The sequence below is a fragment of the Meriones unguiculatus genome, chromosome 17 (genome assembly GCF_030254825.1).
Source record: "Meriones unguiculatus strain TT.TT164.6M chromosome 17, Bangor_MerUng_6.1, whole genome shotgun sequence".
Classification (NCBI taxonomy): Eukaryota; Metazoa; Chordata; class Mammalia; order Rodentia; family Muridae; genus Meriones; species Meriones unguiculatus.
Genome location: NC_083364.1, coordinates 24,443,990 through 24,461,384, shown reverse-complemented (window position 1 = coordinate 24,461,384; position 17,395 = coordinate 24,443,990). Strand labels below are relative to the sequence as shown.

Sequence of the window (17,395 nt, the reverse complement as noted above, 5' to 3'; positions counted from 1 at the left end):
AAATAAAGATTTAGATTTACATCACACGATACAATAGTGTAAATAGATAATTTAGTACATCATTTCAGGCCAACTTGTTAATTTTCTTTTTTGTCTACTTGTTAATTTTTATGAGACTATTTCTTATTGTAACTGGCAATAGGACAAGCCACTTTGGCTCTTTGGCCTATTAGATTTTGTCTTTCATCAAAGCAAAATATGATTAGAAGGGTGCCTGGTGAATGTTGAATTGGAGCAGACGGATATGTTTAACCCCATCTGGTTGAAAAGGGTGTACCTGACAAAGAGTATGTCTCTTTCCTGGACAGAAAACAGAAGGAATGGAATACGCTTTCAGGGATGGGTGCAACTTCATTTCTGGGTTTTTCCTCCTGCTGTATAGATCCAGTCTTGTGGCATGTAGGTGCACCATTTGTGGACTTGTATATCTTTGTTCTGATTCATTATCATGCACTGTAAGTGTCAGAACACTCTCATTTCTCTTTCTAAAGTCTTTAGGAAACTCTCTATAGCCAAAGGAATTGACATCTCCAATCATTTGACATAAAACCAGAGGATAAACACTCAGTTCACTGCTCCCCCATAGGAATCTATATGGAACATCTCACATATATTCCAAGCAGAGCCACAGAAAAAGCCTGCTCTCCTAGAGTATTTCTTCATGGGAAAGATGGCAGAACTCCCAGGGCACCCCATCTGAAATAGGCAGCTGACTGTATGTGCTCAGACTAATGGTACCTGGAATTCAGTGGATATTGTTAGGATTCTTGCATGTCATATTTTACTTTCCTTTTTCAGAGAAGACTTACCAGGGAATAAAACATACTATGATGATGTTCGAGACAGTAGTTGGGCATTCCTTCAAGTGTGTGAGTGAACAAAGCCTCCAGCTGTCATCTCAGCTTCAAATGAAAACAATGAATACTCATCTCCAAGCCTTTGATTTTGAAGGAGACTGCTTTGGAAATGGTAAGTTAAGCATCCCCAAGCCACAAGAAGATTTCAGAAACCCAGGGGACAGTTCCAATGTGTGTTTATTCTGAAGCTACTAAGGGGTCAGGGCACATGGCTTACTATAATAGAATAACTCTGTGAGGCTTTAAAGGCTGTGCTTTCCCTACACTTACACATGAAAATCATATCCATGACTACATGCATGTCCACTGCCTTAACTCAGCAGGTTGACTGTTTATGACTGTCAGAAACATAAATTTCTCACTCATTTACACACACACACACACACACACACACACACACACACACACGGAAGAGAGAGAGAGACTCACTCTGAGAGGGAGGGGGAAACACTACCATTCTGGACAACTTTTGTAGATGCTGTAAAGACTATATAACTCTAACATGTTCAGAGGACACTTTAACTGTCTCCAGTAAGAGCTTTTTTTCTTTTTAGAAAAGATTTCATAATAGATTCTTCCTAACTGCAGAGAGGAAAAAGCAAGATGCACTTTTTCTGCATTTAAGGACGAAATTAGTTCTGTGGAAATCCCTCTTCTAGACTCTAAGGCATGTCATTAGATATCACTTCACCACCAATTTGATTTATATCTATTTTTTTCTATTATTATTATTTTTATTTGAACCACAAGACAGAGCTTGTCTGGTACTTTCCAGGGTAGAAACTAACCCTTTGATGAAGGTAGGGCAGGGTAGGTCATTTTTGGAAAAGCCCCTGTCTCAGTCCCTTTTCTATTACTGCGAAAAACACCATAACCGCAGCAACTCATAAAAAGGCATTTAACAGTTTCAGAGGGCTAGTCCATTCCCTCTGCAGTGGGGAGCATGGCAACACACAGGGAGGTATTGTCCTGGAGCCGAGAGCTTTACATCCTGATAGCAAAGAGAAAAGGAGAGAACCTGAGCCTAGAAGGGCATTTAAAATCTCAAAGCCCACCCCTGCTTGACACATTTCCTCCAACAATGCCACACATCCTAATCCTTTTAATCATTCTTAAATGGTGTCACTCCCTGATGAGTAAGAATTCAAATACATGAGCCTATGGGAACTGCCACAATGGTTTTTTTTTTTTTTTTTTTTTTTTTTTTTCATGTCTAGAAAAAACTGTTACTAAGACCTCTACATTTGACCAGAAGGGTCATAAACATCACTTAAAATATTTTTCTTGTAGGTGTGCAAAAATATTCTGAGTACTTTTCAATCACTATAAATAGAGGGTCCATGCAAACTATTACTACAAATCGGATTTTACTTGGGGTTCCATATACAACTAAATATATGTCTAGAAAAAAAATACTTTTTTTTTTTTTAATTTGGCAAACAAAGAGTTCAGGTGTTGCTTGTCTTGGACATTGTGCTTTTGAAGTTTTTCTGTGACTTAGAGTTTCTGCTTTTGCTTTGTGTCTTTGTCATAAGGTTCATGTTAGGTTCACCACAGCTAAGCTGTCAAAAGCTGATCTTAGAGTGCCTAACTTCTAAAACAAATTACTTCTCTGCAAAAAAAAATTCTCTAACATTAATCACATGACTTTAAATAAGGTGCATACTTTTTTATCTACTTGTGAAGGCTCTCTGTGAAGCAGGAAAGAGGTAGGTCTGGTGAATAAAACCTCTACCATATTTGGTTATTATTATTAATGCTCAGAAACAGATATATAAAAGCTTTTTCCTTTGCTTTCCTAAGGAAAAAAAAATCAACAATTAAGGAGACCCTGAGCAAGAGACCAATGCTTTTTCACTCTTCTCCTTACTTCACCTCACTGAACTCTCACAGCTCCCTACCATTCTACCACCAAAAGCTTTCTCTTTTGGTCACTGCTTTAGCTCAAGTACACATCTCTAGATTTTGCAATTCAAAAAAGAATTTAATGATGCTCAAGTGGAAAGATTTATGTCATTCTGTAAATATTACATTTTTACCAGTAGCAGTCATTTAAAAAGAAAAAAGCTACCTTGTAAATGGAACTTAAAGACATTTGTACAAGGGCCACATTTGTACAAGATTAACAAAAGTGCTAGTGGTGAGGGATAGATAAAAGAAGGACCTTTTTTTTTTTTACATTTTCCACATTTCGACTCATTATTTTAGGCAGGAAGCTCATGCAATTTAGCAACTACTCTGTGGTTACTGCTTATTTATGAAATGCACTTTATCTTTTTGGAAGTGTCTTAGTTCTTTCCACGTTCCCTAGGGACTGAGGGAAGCATCTGGAAGACTCAAGAGAGCCTAAAGAGCCCCCAAACATATCCAAAGTTCTCAGAAACACCCATTTCCTCTTAAAATGAGAGATGTTGGTGAAAAACTGGAGGTGAGGGTTTAGGTTTCTTCTAAGTGACTAAAAGTTAGCAGCACTCCTGGCCTGGAGAGATATGGACTCCTTTGTCCTCTGTCAAATACTTTTTTTTTCTAGGCTCCCAGGGATGCAGTGCCAAGGGCCCTTGCAAAGCTTTACTTATGATGCCCGTAAGCATCCTGAAGAACAATGACATTAATGACGTATCCATTTCCTGGAAGTGGCTTCCAGACCAGATAGGAACAGGAACAGAGTTTCACACGAAGAATAGATCAATAACGTGTTTTATAAAATTGTAATTTCTGTTTCCACCACCTTCCGTGAGTTCTTTCAGCTGACAGACTTCTGTTATTTACCTCTGCTAACATACATCATCCTCCACATTAACTTGGATGAACATTCCAGTGACCGTGAAAAGCAGGGTTTTTGTTGAAAAACTAGGAAACCAAGTCTTGAATATGTGCACTTCTCACAGCTTTGCTTACTTTCTCTCATACACAGCGGAGGCTCGGCTGAGGCAGGCTCCTAACTCCGCCTCTCTCTTCCCGTCTACCACACACATAGTCACTCTGAGAAACTTTCAAGAAATGAACAAAATTCTATAGCTGCCTCCTTTGGTTTGGGATAAATCAGAGTGGCTTGCTTCGTAGTCTTTCTTTTTAAATCAAGGTTGGAAAATGAAAAAGAGCGAACATAAAGACTGAAGGAAGGGAGCTGAGGACCATCCCAAACAAAAGGATGACTCAGCCCATAGCTAGTTCTCAGACGATATAAGAAAAATAATAGACTCCAAAAACTCCAGGAATTCACTGACAGAGTTCCAGTATAATGGAAATGAGGCATGCAAGTCATCCACATAGTATCAAAGAGAATTGACTTTCTGGAGTGCCATGATTAAGTTGTGAACAAGGAGAAAACAAAGTGCAGGACCACCGGCAGAAACACTGCAGAAAATCTAAGAATACTTTGAACCTAAACGAATGACCTGTTAGGGGTACTGCTTTTCTAAGCATGCCATAGTGAAGTGCTACAGGCTGGATGTCTTTTTTTTTTTCAATGCAGTTTATTCAGGAACCTTGAACAATCATCTGACCCTGGGGAAAGCCAGCCTACAGCTTAAATAGCCTCTGGGTAGCCAACACCAGCGTGCCATGTGGGCAATGCAGATAGGTCCACATACATGGAAGCAAGCCAGATCCTCAGCCTTAGCCAAATGTGGAGTTGTTTGTGACAGAGAGCACTCACCATCGGGAAGGTGGCAGGCGGAAACCAGCTCCATCTTTAAGGCGCGGCATTACGCAGCTCTCTACAGTTCCCCCTTTTTGTTTTAGACGCATCAGGCAAGAGTAGAGGTCTGATCTCTGATATTAAAAATAAATTGGGACTTTGTACTGATGTTCATTTAGGTGTCATCCACCCAAAGAGCATCAGACCCGTCAGATACCTTTTTCTCAGAGGCGGGACCTGGGGCATCAACCCGCATGCAATCAGACATGCTCTTCTCTGGGTCCAAAGCGGCTGACCCTGAGTGCAGTGCTTAGCCTCGCATCCTGAGCATAACATTTTAGCTTCTTATGGTATCCAACCATGCTTGGGGAGACTGTCCTGCTTCAATGGCTGTAAAGGCCTGAATGATCATGGCTGCATTACACTGTTGTGAGACTCTAATCTTGCATATACACCACAGGCAAACCAAGGAGACCAACACCAGAAGGCCTGCTAACGCTCCCATGCCCGCCCATTCCTTCAGCTGATTCATGGCTGCAGCAATCCATGGTGATAATCCTGTGGCTAGTCCTGCGTCCACTCTGGTAGAATTTACTGTGATAATGGCCACTCTCAGCTGCTCCATCGTAGTATCGAATTCTCCAGTCCAATTACCTAAAATATAGCTCAACAATTGTTTAGACAGATTTGCAGCACAGGAAAAATTCTCATGTTGTATGCTAGTGACACAAAGTTCAGCATACTTTCATTGACAACCCGGTTGAGCCATTTGCCATAGGGTATCAATTTGCTCCTGCACGAGGTCAATCCTTTAATTGAACACCATCAAGCCTCCTTTTAGTTGAGCATTAATTCCTTTTTGTACATCTAAGGCATGAGCTACATTGTCTAAAATATTATTCAGGGTCTGAGCAGTCTGCACAGTATGACTCATGGCTAATGCCATGGTGGTAGCTCCAACAGCCGCCAATGAGATGGCAGTAACAGTGGCAGCTGTAGTTCCGAGATCCCTTTTCTGTCTGAAGAGAGTCATAGCGTGAGGGGCATCAACGGGCACAGGCACCCAGCGAGGCATGCGAGTAACCAGGGCATACCTAAATTCACTAGCATTCCAGCATTGGGCAAAAAAGCAAGTATCATCACCACAATTACTTGGCTCTATCTGGCTAATAATGAATAAAAATGGGGGATATAAACAAACAGGTGTGGGCTTATAGGAAATATTATGAGAAGCCTTAACCCCCTTTTTGGAACATCTTGCATCAGTTCTAGAACTAGCAGTGGTGGTGTCCGAGGTCTGAGTAGGTTCAGGAGACCATTGCCCCCAGGGGCGAGACATGTTCCATGTAAATTGACTAACTCCATGTTTTGCTCCACTTTTGAAAGTCATTTAAGGTTCTTAAATTATTTTCCCTTTTTTTTAAAATTTTTCCTCAATTACACTTTATTTATTCTGCATCCCCCCATAAGCCCCTCCCTTCTCCCCTCCCAATCCCACCCTCCCTCCTCCCTCTGCATGCATGCCACTCCCCAAGTCCACTGATAGGGGAGGTTCTCCTCTCCTTTCTGATCTTAGTCTGTCAGTTCACATCAAAAGTGGCTGCATTGTCCTCTACTGTGACCTGGTAAGGCTGCTCCACCACAGGGGGGTGTGTGTGATCAAAGAGCAGGCCAATCAGATTATGTCAGAGGCAGTCCCTCTTCACATTACTATGTAACCCAATTGGACTCTGAACTGCCCTGGGCTACATCTGTGCAGGGGTTCTGGGTTATCTCCAAGAATAGTCCTAGGTTGGAGTATGAGTCTCTGGGAAGTTCCCTGTGTTCAAATTTTCTTGTTCTGTGGCTCTCCTTGTGGAGACCCTGTCCTCTCCAGCTCTTACTATTTCCCAGTTCTTACATAAAATTCCATTCACTCTGCCCAACAGTTGCCCATCAGGCTCAGCATCTGCTTTGATAGTCTGTAGGGCAGAGGCGTTCAGAGGCCCTCTGTGGTAGGTTCCTAGGTTGTTTCCTGTTTTCTTCTTCTTCTGATGTCCATCCTCTTTGTCTTTCTGGATGGAGATTGGACATTTTAGTTAGGGTCCTCTCTCTTGCTTAGTTTCTTTAGATGCACAGGTTATAGTGGGTTTGTCCTACGTTGTATGTCTATATGAGTGAGTATATACCATGTGTGTCTTTTTGCTTCTGGGACAACTCACTCAGGATGATCCTTTCCAGATCCCACCATTTACCTGCAAATTTCATGAATTCCTTATTTTTCATTGCTGAGTAATATTCCATTGTGTAGATGTACCACAATTTCTGCATCCATTCTTCAGTTGAGGGGCATCTGGGTTGTTTCCAGCTTCTGGCTATTGCAAATAAAACTGCTACAAACATGGTTGAGCAAATGTCCTTTTTGTGTACTTGAGCCTCTTTTGGATATATGCCTAGCAGTGGTATGGCTGGATCTTGGAGAAGCACTATTCCTAGTTGTCTGAGGAAGCGCCAGATTGATTTCCAGAGTGGTTGTACAAGTTTACATTCCCACCAGCAGTGGAGAAGGGTTCCCCTTTCTCCACAACCTCTCCAGCATGTGTTGTCACTTGAGTTTTTGATCTTGGCCATTCTCATGGGTGTAAGGTGAAATCTCAGGGTTGTTTTGATTTGCATTTCTCTAATGGCTAGTGAGGTTGAGCATTTCTTTAAGTGCTTCTCTGCCATTCGGTATTCCTCTACAGAGAATTCTCTGTTTAGCTCTGTTCCCCATTTTTTAAGTGGATTACTTGGTTTGCTGCTTTTCAGCTTCTTTAGTTCTTTATATATACTGGATATGAGTCCTCTGTCAGATAAAGGGTTGGTGAAGATTCTTTCCCAATCTGTAGGCAGTCGCTTTGTTTTGGTGATGGTCTCCTTTGCTTTGCATAAGCTTTTCAGTTTCATGAGGTCCCATTTATTGATTGTTGCTCTTAGAGCCTGTGCTGTTGGTTCAGGAAGTTTTCTCCTGTACCAACGAGTTCTAGGGTATTCCCCACTTTTTTTTCTAGCCGATTTAATGTGTCAGGTTTTATGTTGAGGTCTTTGATCCACCTGGACTTCAGTTTTGTGCAGGGTGATAAGTATGGATCTATTTTCATTTTTCTACATGTAGACATCCAGTTAGACCAGCACCATTTGTTGAAGATGCTATCTTTTTTCCATTGTATGGTTTTGGCGCCTTTGTGAAAGATCAGGCATCCATAAGTGTGTGGGTTTATTTCTGGGTCCTCTGTTTGGTTCCATTGATCCACTATTCTGTTATTATGCCAGTACCATGCAGTTTTTAAAACTGTTGCTCTACAACAGAACAAGAAAATTTGAACACAGGGAACTTCCCAGAGACTCATACTCCAACCAAGGACTATTCATGGAGATAACCCAGAACCCCTGCACAGATGTAGCCCAGGGCAGTTCAGAGTCCAATTGGGTTATATAGTAATGTGAAGAGGGACTGCCTCTGACATAATCTGATTGGCCTGCTCTTTGATCACCTCCCTCTGGGGGGGGGGGGAGCAGCCTTACCAGGCCATAGTAGAGGACAATGCAGCCACTTTTGATATGAACTGACAGACTAAGATCAGAAAGGAGAGGAGAACCTCCTCTATTAGTGGACTTGGGGAGTGGCATGCAACCCGAGGGAGGATGGGATTGGGAGGGGAGGAGGGAGGGGCTTACGGGGGGATGCAGAATGAATAAAGTGTAATTGATGAAAAATTAAAAAAAATAAAATAAATTAAAAACAACAAAAACAAAAACAAACAAACAAACAAAAAAACTGTTGCTCTATAGTACAACTTAAGATCAGGGATGGAGATACCTCCAGAAGATCTTTTATTGTAGAGGATTGTTTTAGCAATTCTGGGTTTCTTGTTATTCCATATGAAGTTGAGAATTTTTCTTTCCAGGTCTGTAAAGAATTGTGTTGGTAATTTGATGGGAATTGCATTGAATCTGTAGATTGCTTTTGGTAAAACGGCCATTTTTACTATGTTAATCCTGCAAAGCCATGAACATGGGAGATCTTTCCATCTTCTCATATCTTCTTCTAATTCTTTCTTCAGAGACTTGAAATTTTTTTCATACAAGTCTTTGACTTCCTTGGTTAGGGTTACTCCAAGGTACCTTATGTCATTTGTGGCTATTGTGAAGGGTGTTGTTTCCCTAATTTCTTTCTCAGCCCTTTGTCTATTGTATATAGGAGGGCTACTGATTTTTTTGAGTTGATTTTGTATCCGGCCACTTTGCTGAAGGTGTTTATCAGCTGGAGGAGTTCTCTGGTTGAATTTTTGGGGTCGCTCATATATACTATCATATCATCTGCACATAGTGATAATTTGACTTCTTCCTTTCCAATTTGTATCCCCTTGATCTCCTTCAACTGTCTTATTGCTCTAGCAAGGACTTCCAGCACTATGTTGAAGAGATATGGAGAGAGTGGGCAGCCTTGTCTTGTCCCTGATTTCAGTGGGATTGCTTTAAGTTTCTCTCCATTCAGTTTGATGTTGGCTATAGGTTTGCTGTATATTGCCTTTACTATGTTTAGATATGTGCCTTGTATCCCTGGTCTCTCCAATACTTTAAACATGAATGGATGTTGGATTTTGTCAAATGCTTTTTCAGCATCTAGGGAGATTATCATGTGGTTTTTTTTCTTTCAGTTTGTTAATATGGTGGATCACATTGATGGATTTCCGTATATTGAACCACCCCTGCATACCTGGGATGAAGCCTACTTGGTCATGATGGATGATATCTTTGATGTGTTCTTGTATTCGGTTTGCGAGTATTTTGTTGAGTATTTTTGCATCAATGTTCATAAGGGAGATTGGCCTGAAGTTCTCTTTTTTGGTTGGGTCCTTGTGAGGTTTAGGTACCAAGGTGACTGTGGCTTCATAGAATGAGTTTGGTAATGTTGCTTCCGTTTCAATTTAGTGGAATAGTTTGAAGAGAACTGGAGTTAGCTCTTTCTTGAATGTTTGGTAGAATTCTGCGCTGAAACCATCAGGTCCTGGGCTTTTTTTGGATGGGAGACTTTCGATGACTGCTTGTATTTCCTTGGGAGATATAGGACTATTTAATTGATTTACCTGGTCCTGATTTAGCTTTGGTAAGTGGAATCGATCAAGAAAATTGTCCATTTCATTTAAATTTTCAAATTTTGTTGCATATAGACTTTTGAAGTAAGTCCTAATGATTGCTTGGATTTCCTCAGTGTCTGTAGTTATGTCCCCCTTTTCCTTTCTGATTTTGTTGATTTGGATGGTGTCTCTCTGCCTTTTAGTTAGCTTGGCTAAGGGTTTGTCTATCTTGTTGATTTTCTCAAAGAACCAGCTCTTGGTTTCATTGATTCTTTGAATTGTTTTATTTGTTTCTAATTGATTGATTTCAGCCCTGAGTTTGATTATTTCCAGCCGTCTGCTCCTTCTTGGTGGTCTGCTTCTTCTTTTTCTAGGGTTTTTAAGTGAGCCATTAAGTTGCTTGAATGCGCTGTCTCAAATTTCTTCTTGAAGGCACTTAGTGCTATGAACTTTCCTCTTAGCACTGCCTTCATTGTGTCCCACAAGTTTGGGTATGTTGTGTCTTCATTTTCATTGAGTTCTAGGAAGATTTTAATTTCTTTCTTTATTTCTTCCCTGACCCAGCTGTCTTTTAGTAGCAAGTTGTTCAGTTTCCATGTATGTGTAGGCTTTTTGCTATTTTTGTTGTTACTGAGGTCCAGCTTTATTCCATGGTGATCAGACAGGATACAAGGGATTATTTCAATCTTCTTGTATCTGTTGAGGCTTGCTTTGTGACCAACTATGTGGTCTATTTTGGAGAAGGTTCCATGAGGTGCTGAGAAGAAGGTAAATTTTTTTTGTGTTTGGGTGTAAGGTTCTGTAAATGTCTGTTAGGTCCATTTGATTCATGACCTTTGTTAGAGATATTGTTTCTTTGTTTAATTTCTGTTTAGTTGACCTGTCCTTTGTTGAGAGTGGGATGTTGAAGTCTCCCACTATTAGTGTGTGGGGATCTATGTGTGGTTTAAGTTTTATCAATGTTTCTTTCACAAATGTGGGTGCCCTTGTATTTGGGGCATAGATGTTCAGGATTGTGATGTCTTCTTGGTGGAATTTTCCCTTGATGAGTATGAAGTGTCCTTCCCCATCTCTTTTGATTAATTTTGGTTGAAAGACTATTTTATCAGATATTAGAATGGCTACTCCTGCTTGCTTCTTGCGTACATTTGCTTGAAAAGCCGTCTTCCATCCCTTTACCCTCAGGTAATGTCTATCTTTGTGCCTTAGGTGTGTTTTTTGTATACAACAGATTGCTGGGTTTTGTTTATGCATCCATTCTGTTAGTCTGTGTCTTCTTATTGGAGAATTAAGTCCATTGATATTGAGAGAGATTAATGACCAGTGGCTGTTAGATCCTTTGAATTTGATGTTGGCTGTGGTCATACGGTTGTGTGCTTGGTTGCTTTTTGTTTTACTGTAGTGGGGTTATTTATTTTCTGTGTTTTCTTGAATGTAGCTAACTTTCTTGGGTTGTATTTTCCCTTCCAGTGTCTTCTGTAATGCTGGATTTGTTTGTAGGTATTGTTGAAATTTGTTTTTGTCATTGAATATCTTGTTTTCTCCGTCTATGAGGACTGAGAGTTTTGCAGGGTATAGTAGCCTGGGCTGACATCTGTGTTCTCTTAGGGTCTACATGATATCAGTCCAGGCCCTTCTGGCTTTCATAGTCTCTGTTGAAAAGTCAGGTGTGATTCTAATGGGTTTGCCTTTATATGTTATTTGGCCTTTTTCTCTTGCAGCTTTTAGTATTTTTTCTTTGTTCTGTATACTTACGGTTTTGATTATTATGTGGCGGGAGGATTTTCTTTTCTGGTCTAATTTATTGGGTGTTCTATAGGTCTCTTGTATTCTTATTGGTCTCTCCTTTAAGTTGGGGAAATTTTCTTCAATGATTTTGTTGAAAATATTTTCTGGGCCTGGTGCAGGGAATCTTCTTTTTCCTCTATTCTTATTATTCTTAGGTTTTGTCTTTTTATGTTGTCTTGAATTTCTTGGACGGTCTGTGTCAGGAATTTTTTAGATTTAACATTTTCTTTGACAGATACATCTATTTCTTCCATTGTGTCTTCCACACCTGAGATTCTTTCTTCCATTTCTTGTATCCTATTGGTTATGCTAACCTCTGTAGTTCCTGCTTTTTTCCCTAAGTTCTTTCTCTTCACAATTTCTTGCATTTGTGCTTTTTTTAAAAATTTTTCCAATTCTATCTTCAGGTCTTGAGCTATTTTGTTGGTTTCCTTCCCCTGTCTGACTGTATTTTCATGTTTTTCTGTCAATTCCTTCAGGTGTTTGTTTGAAAAATCCACTGTTTCTTTTATTTCATTCAGTGATTTAAGCATTTCCTCTCTAAAGGCCACAGACTGTTTGGCTGCAGCTTCCTGTATTTCTTCACGGATGGCCATAATCTCCTTGTCTTTAATTTCCTCCATTTCTTTACGGATAGCCATGATCTGTTTGTTTTTATCTTCCTCTAATTCTTTTTGTATTTTATTTGTTTCCTCTGTTATCTTCTTCATGAGCATAGATGTTAGGTCATCTCTTTGAATTTCATTTATGCTGGGGTGTCTAGGGCTATTTGCCCCTGGATAACTGGGTTCTGGAGATGCCGCCATATTGCTCTGGCTTTTGTTGGTTGGACTTTTACGCTGACCTCTACCCATTGGGCTATCTTAGTTGTTTGAATTTAGTTTCTGGTTGTTCCTGGACTCTTGTAGTGGAGAGAATCCCTTTGGCAGGAAGATGGTTTTTCCTGAAGGAAGCCTTTCCAGCTTTTTGGGTATAGTCACTGGATGTCCGGTGTTTTTCAGGAGTTGCTACAGCTCACCTCAGGCATAGAGACCTGGGTAGTAACTGTGGTCCTGATTAGTCGAGAGGGCTCTCCTCTCACTGGGAGAAGTCCTGGAGACAGTTGCCCTCCTTCTGGGTTTCTTGCTGTAAATTTAGTGATCAACTGCTGTAACCCGTGTGTCCCGTGGTTTGGTCGGTTTTTTTAGGGATAACTGGTTGCCCCTTGGAGCAGTATCAGGGGGGTTGATCTCAGGGTTCCCGGTCTTTTGTAGGTCTGAGGTTGGGGCTCTGTGCCCCAGAACCCAAGAGGTAATTTGTGGGGGGTGAGTACTGCTCTGGTGTCTTGGGGTGCACAGTTCTGCCTGTAAGGTATATTTGGTACAATGCAGGCCTCTGGGCTGGTGGAGCGTGTGCCCGCCTGCTAGTCTGCGGAAGCTGAGTTTCCGATCACTCTGTGCTCCCTGTTTGGGCCCAGATCTGTGATGGCTGGGCGTACTCACCTATCTGCGATCTGCAGGCTGCTAGACTTTCCCTAGGTGACCCCAGCAGCACGGTTTCTTCCTTCCCTGTGGGGTCCTCTCTGGACAGGGGTTCCCAGTCCCTGTTGTACTGGGGCGCACAGCTTGTCTGTACCGCTGAGCTGAGCATGCAGATATCTGCACGGCAGGAGCTCAGTTGTGTTGGCGGTGGGTACCCGCCGTCCTAGCGACCTTCCGGGGATAGACTGGGTGACCCGTGATCAGTCTGGCAACTTTGCTTCCCAGTGGGGTCCCCCCGCGGCTGGGACTCCCAGCCTCAGGCACCTTTGTGCTCACGGATCAGCCTGGGAAAGTGACTGGGACACTCCCGCTTGCGGCTCCAGCCTGGAGACACAAAGCCTGCGTTACCCGGGATTTCTTCCGGGTTCTGGCTGGGTAGCCGTGAGTGGACCCGACAGATTCCCACACCGTGGGAGCCTCCCCTCACCTGGGAAACAGGATTGATGTAGTTTCAGGGCCCAGAGTTCAGTCTCCTGGTCTCTGCACGGCAAGTGCTGTCCTGCTTCTCAAACGCGGTGCTCTCCTGGTGCCGCCATCTTGGCTCCCTCCCCAGGCTGGATGTCTTAAGCAACAGGAATTTATGTTCTCACAGTTCTGGGAGCTGAAAGCCAAGATCAATATTTCGGCAGCATTAGATTCATTAGTTCTTTTTATTTTATTGAAAATAGATATTTTCATACAATATATTCTGATGATATTTCTCTGCCCTCTATGTCCCCCAGTTCCTCCTACCCTACCCTTTTTTCCAGATTCACATCATTCCTATTTCTCTTTAGCAAACAAGCAGGCATCTAAGGAATGTAGCGCATGCAATGCAATGCAATACAGTACAATATAGTACAACAAAACACAATACAATAAGATAAACCAAAACCAAACAATAATCCATTTCTGGCACTAGATTATGACAAAACAACCAAACAAGAAAAGGGGCCATAGAAAATGCACACAAAACACATAGACACAGAAACAAACCTTGGCATTCACAGGAATCCCATAACCCTCTCCCCACCAAGGAAGCCATAATAGGACTCGTAAGATTAAAAAAAAATGTCCTGACTTAACATTATGAGACAAAGAGCCTTCAGAAATGTTGTTGATTTCATTTTGTGTTGGCCATCTATTTCTGAGCATGGTAACTACCCTTAAGAGTGGTTTGTTTTCTCAGTGAGAAACTAATTTTTCGTTTGCAAATGGGTAGCGATTGGAGATAGCTTCTGAGTTTGGGACTGGGGCATATGTCCACTGCTCCTTTTAGCTCTAGGACTCCATCTGCTGCAGATCTCTGTGAGTTCATATGTGTGTCTGTCATTCTCTGTTTAGAAGGCCTTGTTTCCTTTGTGTCCTTTATCTCCTATGGCTCTTACACTGAAATGCCTTTTCTTTTGTAGAGTTCCCTGAACACTGAGGGGTAAAATTTGCTGGAGACATCCCTTTTAGAGCTAGGTTTTTTCTAGGTCTCGCACCTTCTACAAATTGTCTGGCTGTGAGTCTCTACATATTGTTTCCCCTGTGCTGCAGGAGGAAGCTTCTCTTATGATGGGTGAGCAAGCCACAGATCTACAGGTACAGCAGAACATCATTAGGAGTCATTTTAATGCTATGTTACTTTGGCAGAACATTAATATTTGGGACTAGCTAGCCTAGGTCCCCAGGCTATCTAGTTTCAGGTTCTTGGCCATCCAATTAGCACTGAGAATGGGTTCCATCTCATGGAGTGGGCCTTAGCTCAAACCAAATAGTGGTTGGTTCCTCCCAGAAGTTTTGTGCCTCCACTGCATCAGCATGCCTTGCAGTCAGATCATTATAATAGGTATAAGGGTTGCTTGATGTTCACTTGTTTTTTTTTTTTTTTTTTTTTGGGTAGTGTGCAGAGTACCTTCCAATAGCTTTTTATTAATCTGTAGGGATGAAGGCTCCAGATGGACACCAGCTTGACTCCTCTGTGTCCAATGAGTTGTGGAGGTGTTGTCTTCAGCAATGGAGCCTTACCATCAGTTTGTAGAGAGCAACCAATAGCCTTGGCAATAACCTGAGTTCCATGGGCCCCATTTGTCAACAACTCAACTGTGTGTAATCCATTTCTGGCACTGGAGGTTTCACTTGGTGGCAAGAGATGTCTAGTTGGGGCTCTGTCTCCCCAATTTTTTTGCAAATCCATTGTCATCAGTTTGTGGAGATCTACTGTAGTAGTCACTTTTCTATTGTTGTGAAGAGACACTGCAACCAAGGCAACTCTTCCCCCCCCCCAAGGGAACTCTTTATTTTTATTTTTTTATTATTAGTTACATTTTATTAACTCTGTATCCTGCTCCCTCATTCTCTCCTAAACCCTCCCTCTCTCATCTCCTCCCTGCCCCTTTCCAAGTCTACTGATTGGGGAGGACCTCCTCCCCTTTCATCTGGCCCTGTTTTATCAGGTATCTTCAGGACTGGATGCAATATCCTCCTCTGTGGCCTAGCAGGACTGCTCCTCCCTTGGGGGGTGGGGAGGTAAAAGAGGCTACCATTGAGTTCCTGTCAGAAATAGTCCCTGTTCTCCTTACTATGTGAAACCAATTGATTACTGAGCTACCAGGGCTTCATCTGAGCAGAGGTTCTAGGTTATATCCGTACATGGTCCTTGGTAGAGTGTGTCAGTCTCAGAAAAGACCCCCTTGCCCAGATATATTTGGTCCTTGTGGAGCTCCTATCCTTTCCATGTCATACAAACTCCCCCTTCTTTCATGATTCCCTGCACTCTGCTGAAGGTTTGGTTATGAGTCTTAGTATCAGCTTTGATACACTACTAGGTAGAGTCTTTCAAGGACCCTCTGTGGTAGGCTCTTGTCCTGTTACTTCTTTTCTCCTACGTCCAATGCACCTCCCATTTGCCTTTCTAAGTAAGGATTGATCATCTTGTCCCGGTCCTCTTTCTTCTTTATCTTTTTAGGTGTATAGATTTCCTTATGTTTATCATATTTTATAGGACTATATGAATGAGTATATACCACGTGTGTCTTTCTCCTTCTGGGATACCTCACTCAGAATGATCTTTTCTAGATTCCACCATTTGCCTGCAAATTTCATGATTTCCTCATTTTTGATCCAAGGCAACTCTTATAAAAGAAAGTACTTAAGTGGGGGTTTGTTTACAGTTTCAGAGGCTTAGTTCATTATCATTATGGCAGGGAGCATGATGACAGGCAGGCATGGTGCTAGAAAAGTAGCTTTCTTAATTTTTTTTACTTTAAAAATTTTATTTATATTTTTATAAATTACAGTTTATTCACTTTGTATCCCCATTGTAGCCTCTTTCATACCCTCCCAATCCCATCTACCCTCTCTTATCTCCTCCCTTGTCCCTCCCCAAGTTCACTGATAGGGGAGTTCCTCCTCCCCTTCCATCTAACCTTAGCTTATCAGTTCTCATCAGGAATGGCTGCACTGTTCTCCTCTGTGGCCTGGCAAGGCTGCTCCCCCCTCAAGGGGTGGTGATCAAAGAGCCAGCCACTTAGTTCATGTCAGAGACAGTTCCTGTTTCCATTACTAGGGAACCCACTTGGAGACTGAGCTGCCTTGGGCTACATCTGTGCAAGGGTTCTAGGGGTTCTATGTTATCTCCATGAATGGACCTTGGTTAAAGTATCAGTCTCAGAAGAGATCCCTGTGCCCAGAAATTTTTGATTTACTCTCCTTGTGGAGCTCCTGTCCCCTCCAGATCTTCCTATCTCCCCCTTCTTTCATAAAATTTCCTGCACTCTGCCCAAAGTTTGGCTATGAGTCTCAGCATCTTCTTCAATACCTTGCTGGGTAAAGTCTTTTGGTGCCTTTCTGTGGTAGGCTCCTCTCCTGTTATCTGTTTTCTTTGTCATTCTGATAGGTGTAAGGTGAAATCTCAGGGTTTTTTTGATTTGCATCTCCCTCCTGATGAAGGACATTGAGCATTTCTTTAAGTGTTTCTCTGCCATTTGATATTCCTCTACAGAGAATTCTTTGTTTAGCTCCATACCCCATTTTTTTTTTTTTTTTAAATTGGATTACTTGATTTGTTGTTTTTTACCTTCTTAAGTTCTTTATATATACTGGATATTAGCCCTCTCTCAGACATGTGGTTGGTGAAGATCCTTTCCCAATCTGTAGGCATTCATTTTGTTCTGATGACAGTGTCCTTTGCTTTACAGATTTTCAGTTTCATGAGGTCCCATTTATTGATTGTTGCTCTTAGAGCCTGTGCTGTTGGTGTTCTGTTCAGGAAGTTGTCTCCTGTGCCAATGAGTTCTAGGCCCTTCCCCACTTTTTCTCCTAACTGGTTCAGTGTGTCTGGTTTTATGTTGAGGTCTTTGATCTACTTGGACTTTAGTTTTGTGCAGGGTCTTAAATATGGATCTATTTGCATTTTCTGCATGTAGACATCCAGCTGGACCAGCACCATTTGTTGAAGATGCTGCTTTTAATGGAAAAAGACAATGGATTTGTCAAAAATCAGATATCTGTAGGTGTGTAGTTTTA

At 41.7% G+C, this 17,395-nt stretch overlaps 1 protein-coding gene across 3 annotated transcripts in view; it reads left to right on the top strand.

The window, feature by feature from the left end:
* Positions 1-17,395, top strand: part of Lamp3 (lysosomal associated membrane protein 3) — an 89,742-nt gene that overhangs the window by 13,515 nt on the left and 58,832 nt on the right. For all 3 annotated transcript variants that reach the window (XM_060370880.1, XM_060370879.1, XM_021662565.2), the window contains exon 5: positions 799-969. In XM_060370880.1, coding sequence (XP_060226863.1) covers positions 799-969 — 171 coding nt within the window. The remainder of the gene's footprint in view (positions 1-798; positions 970-17,395) is intronic.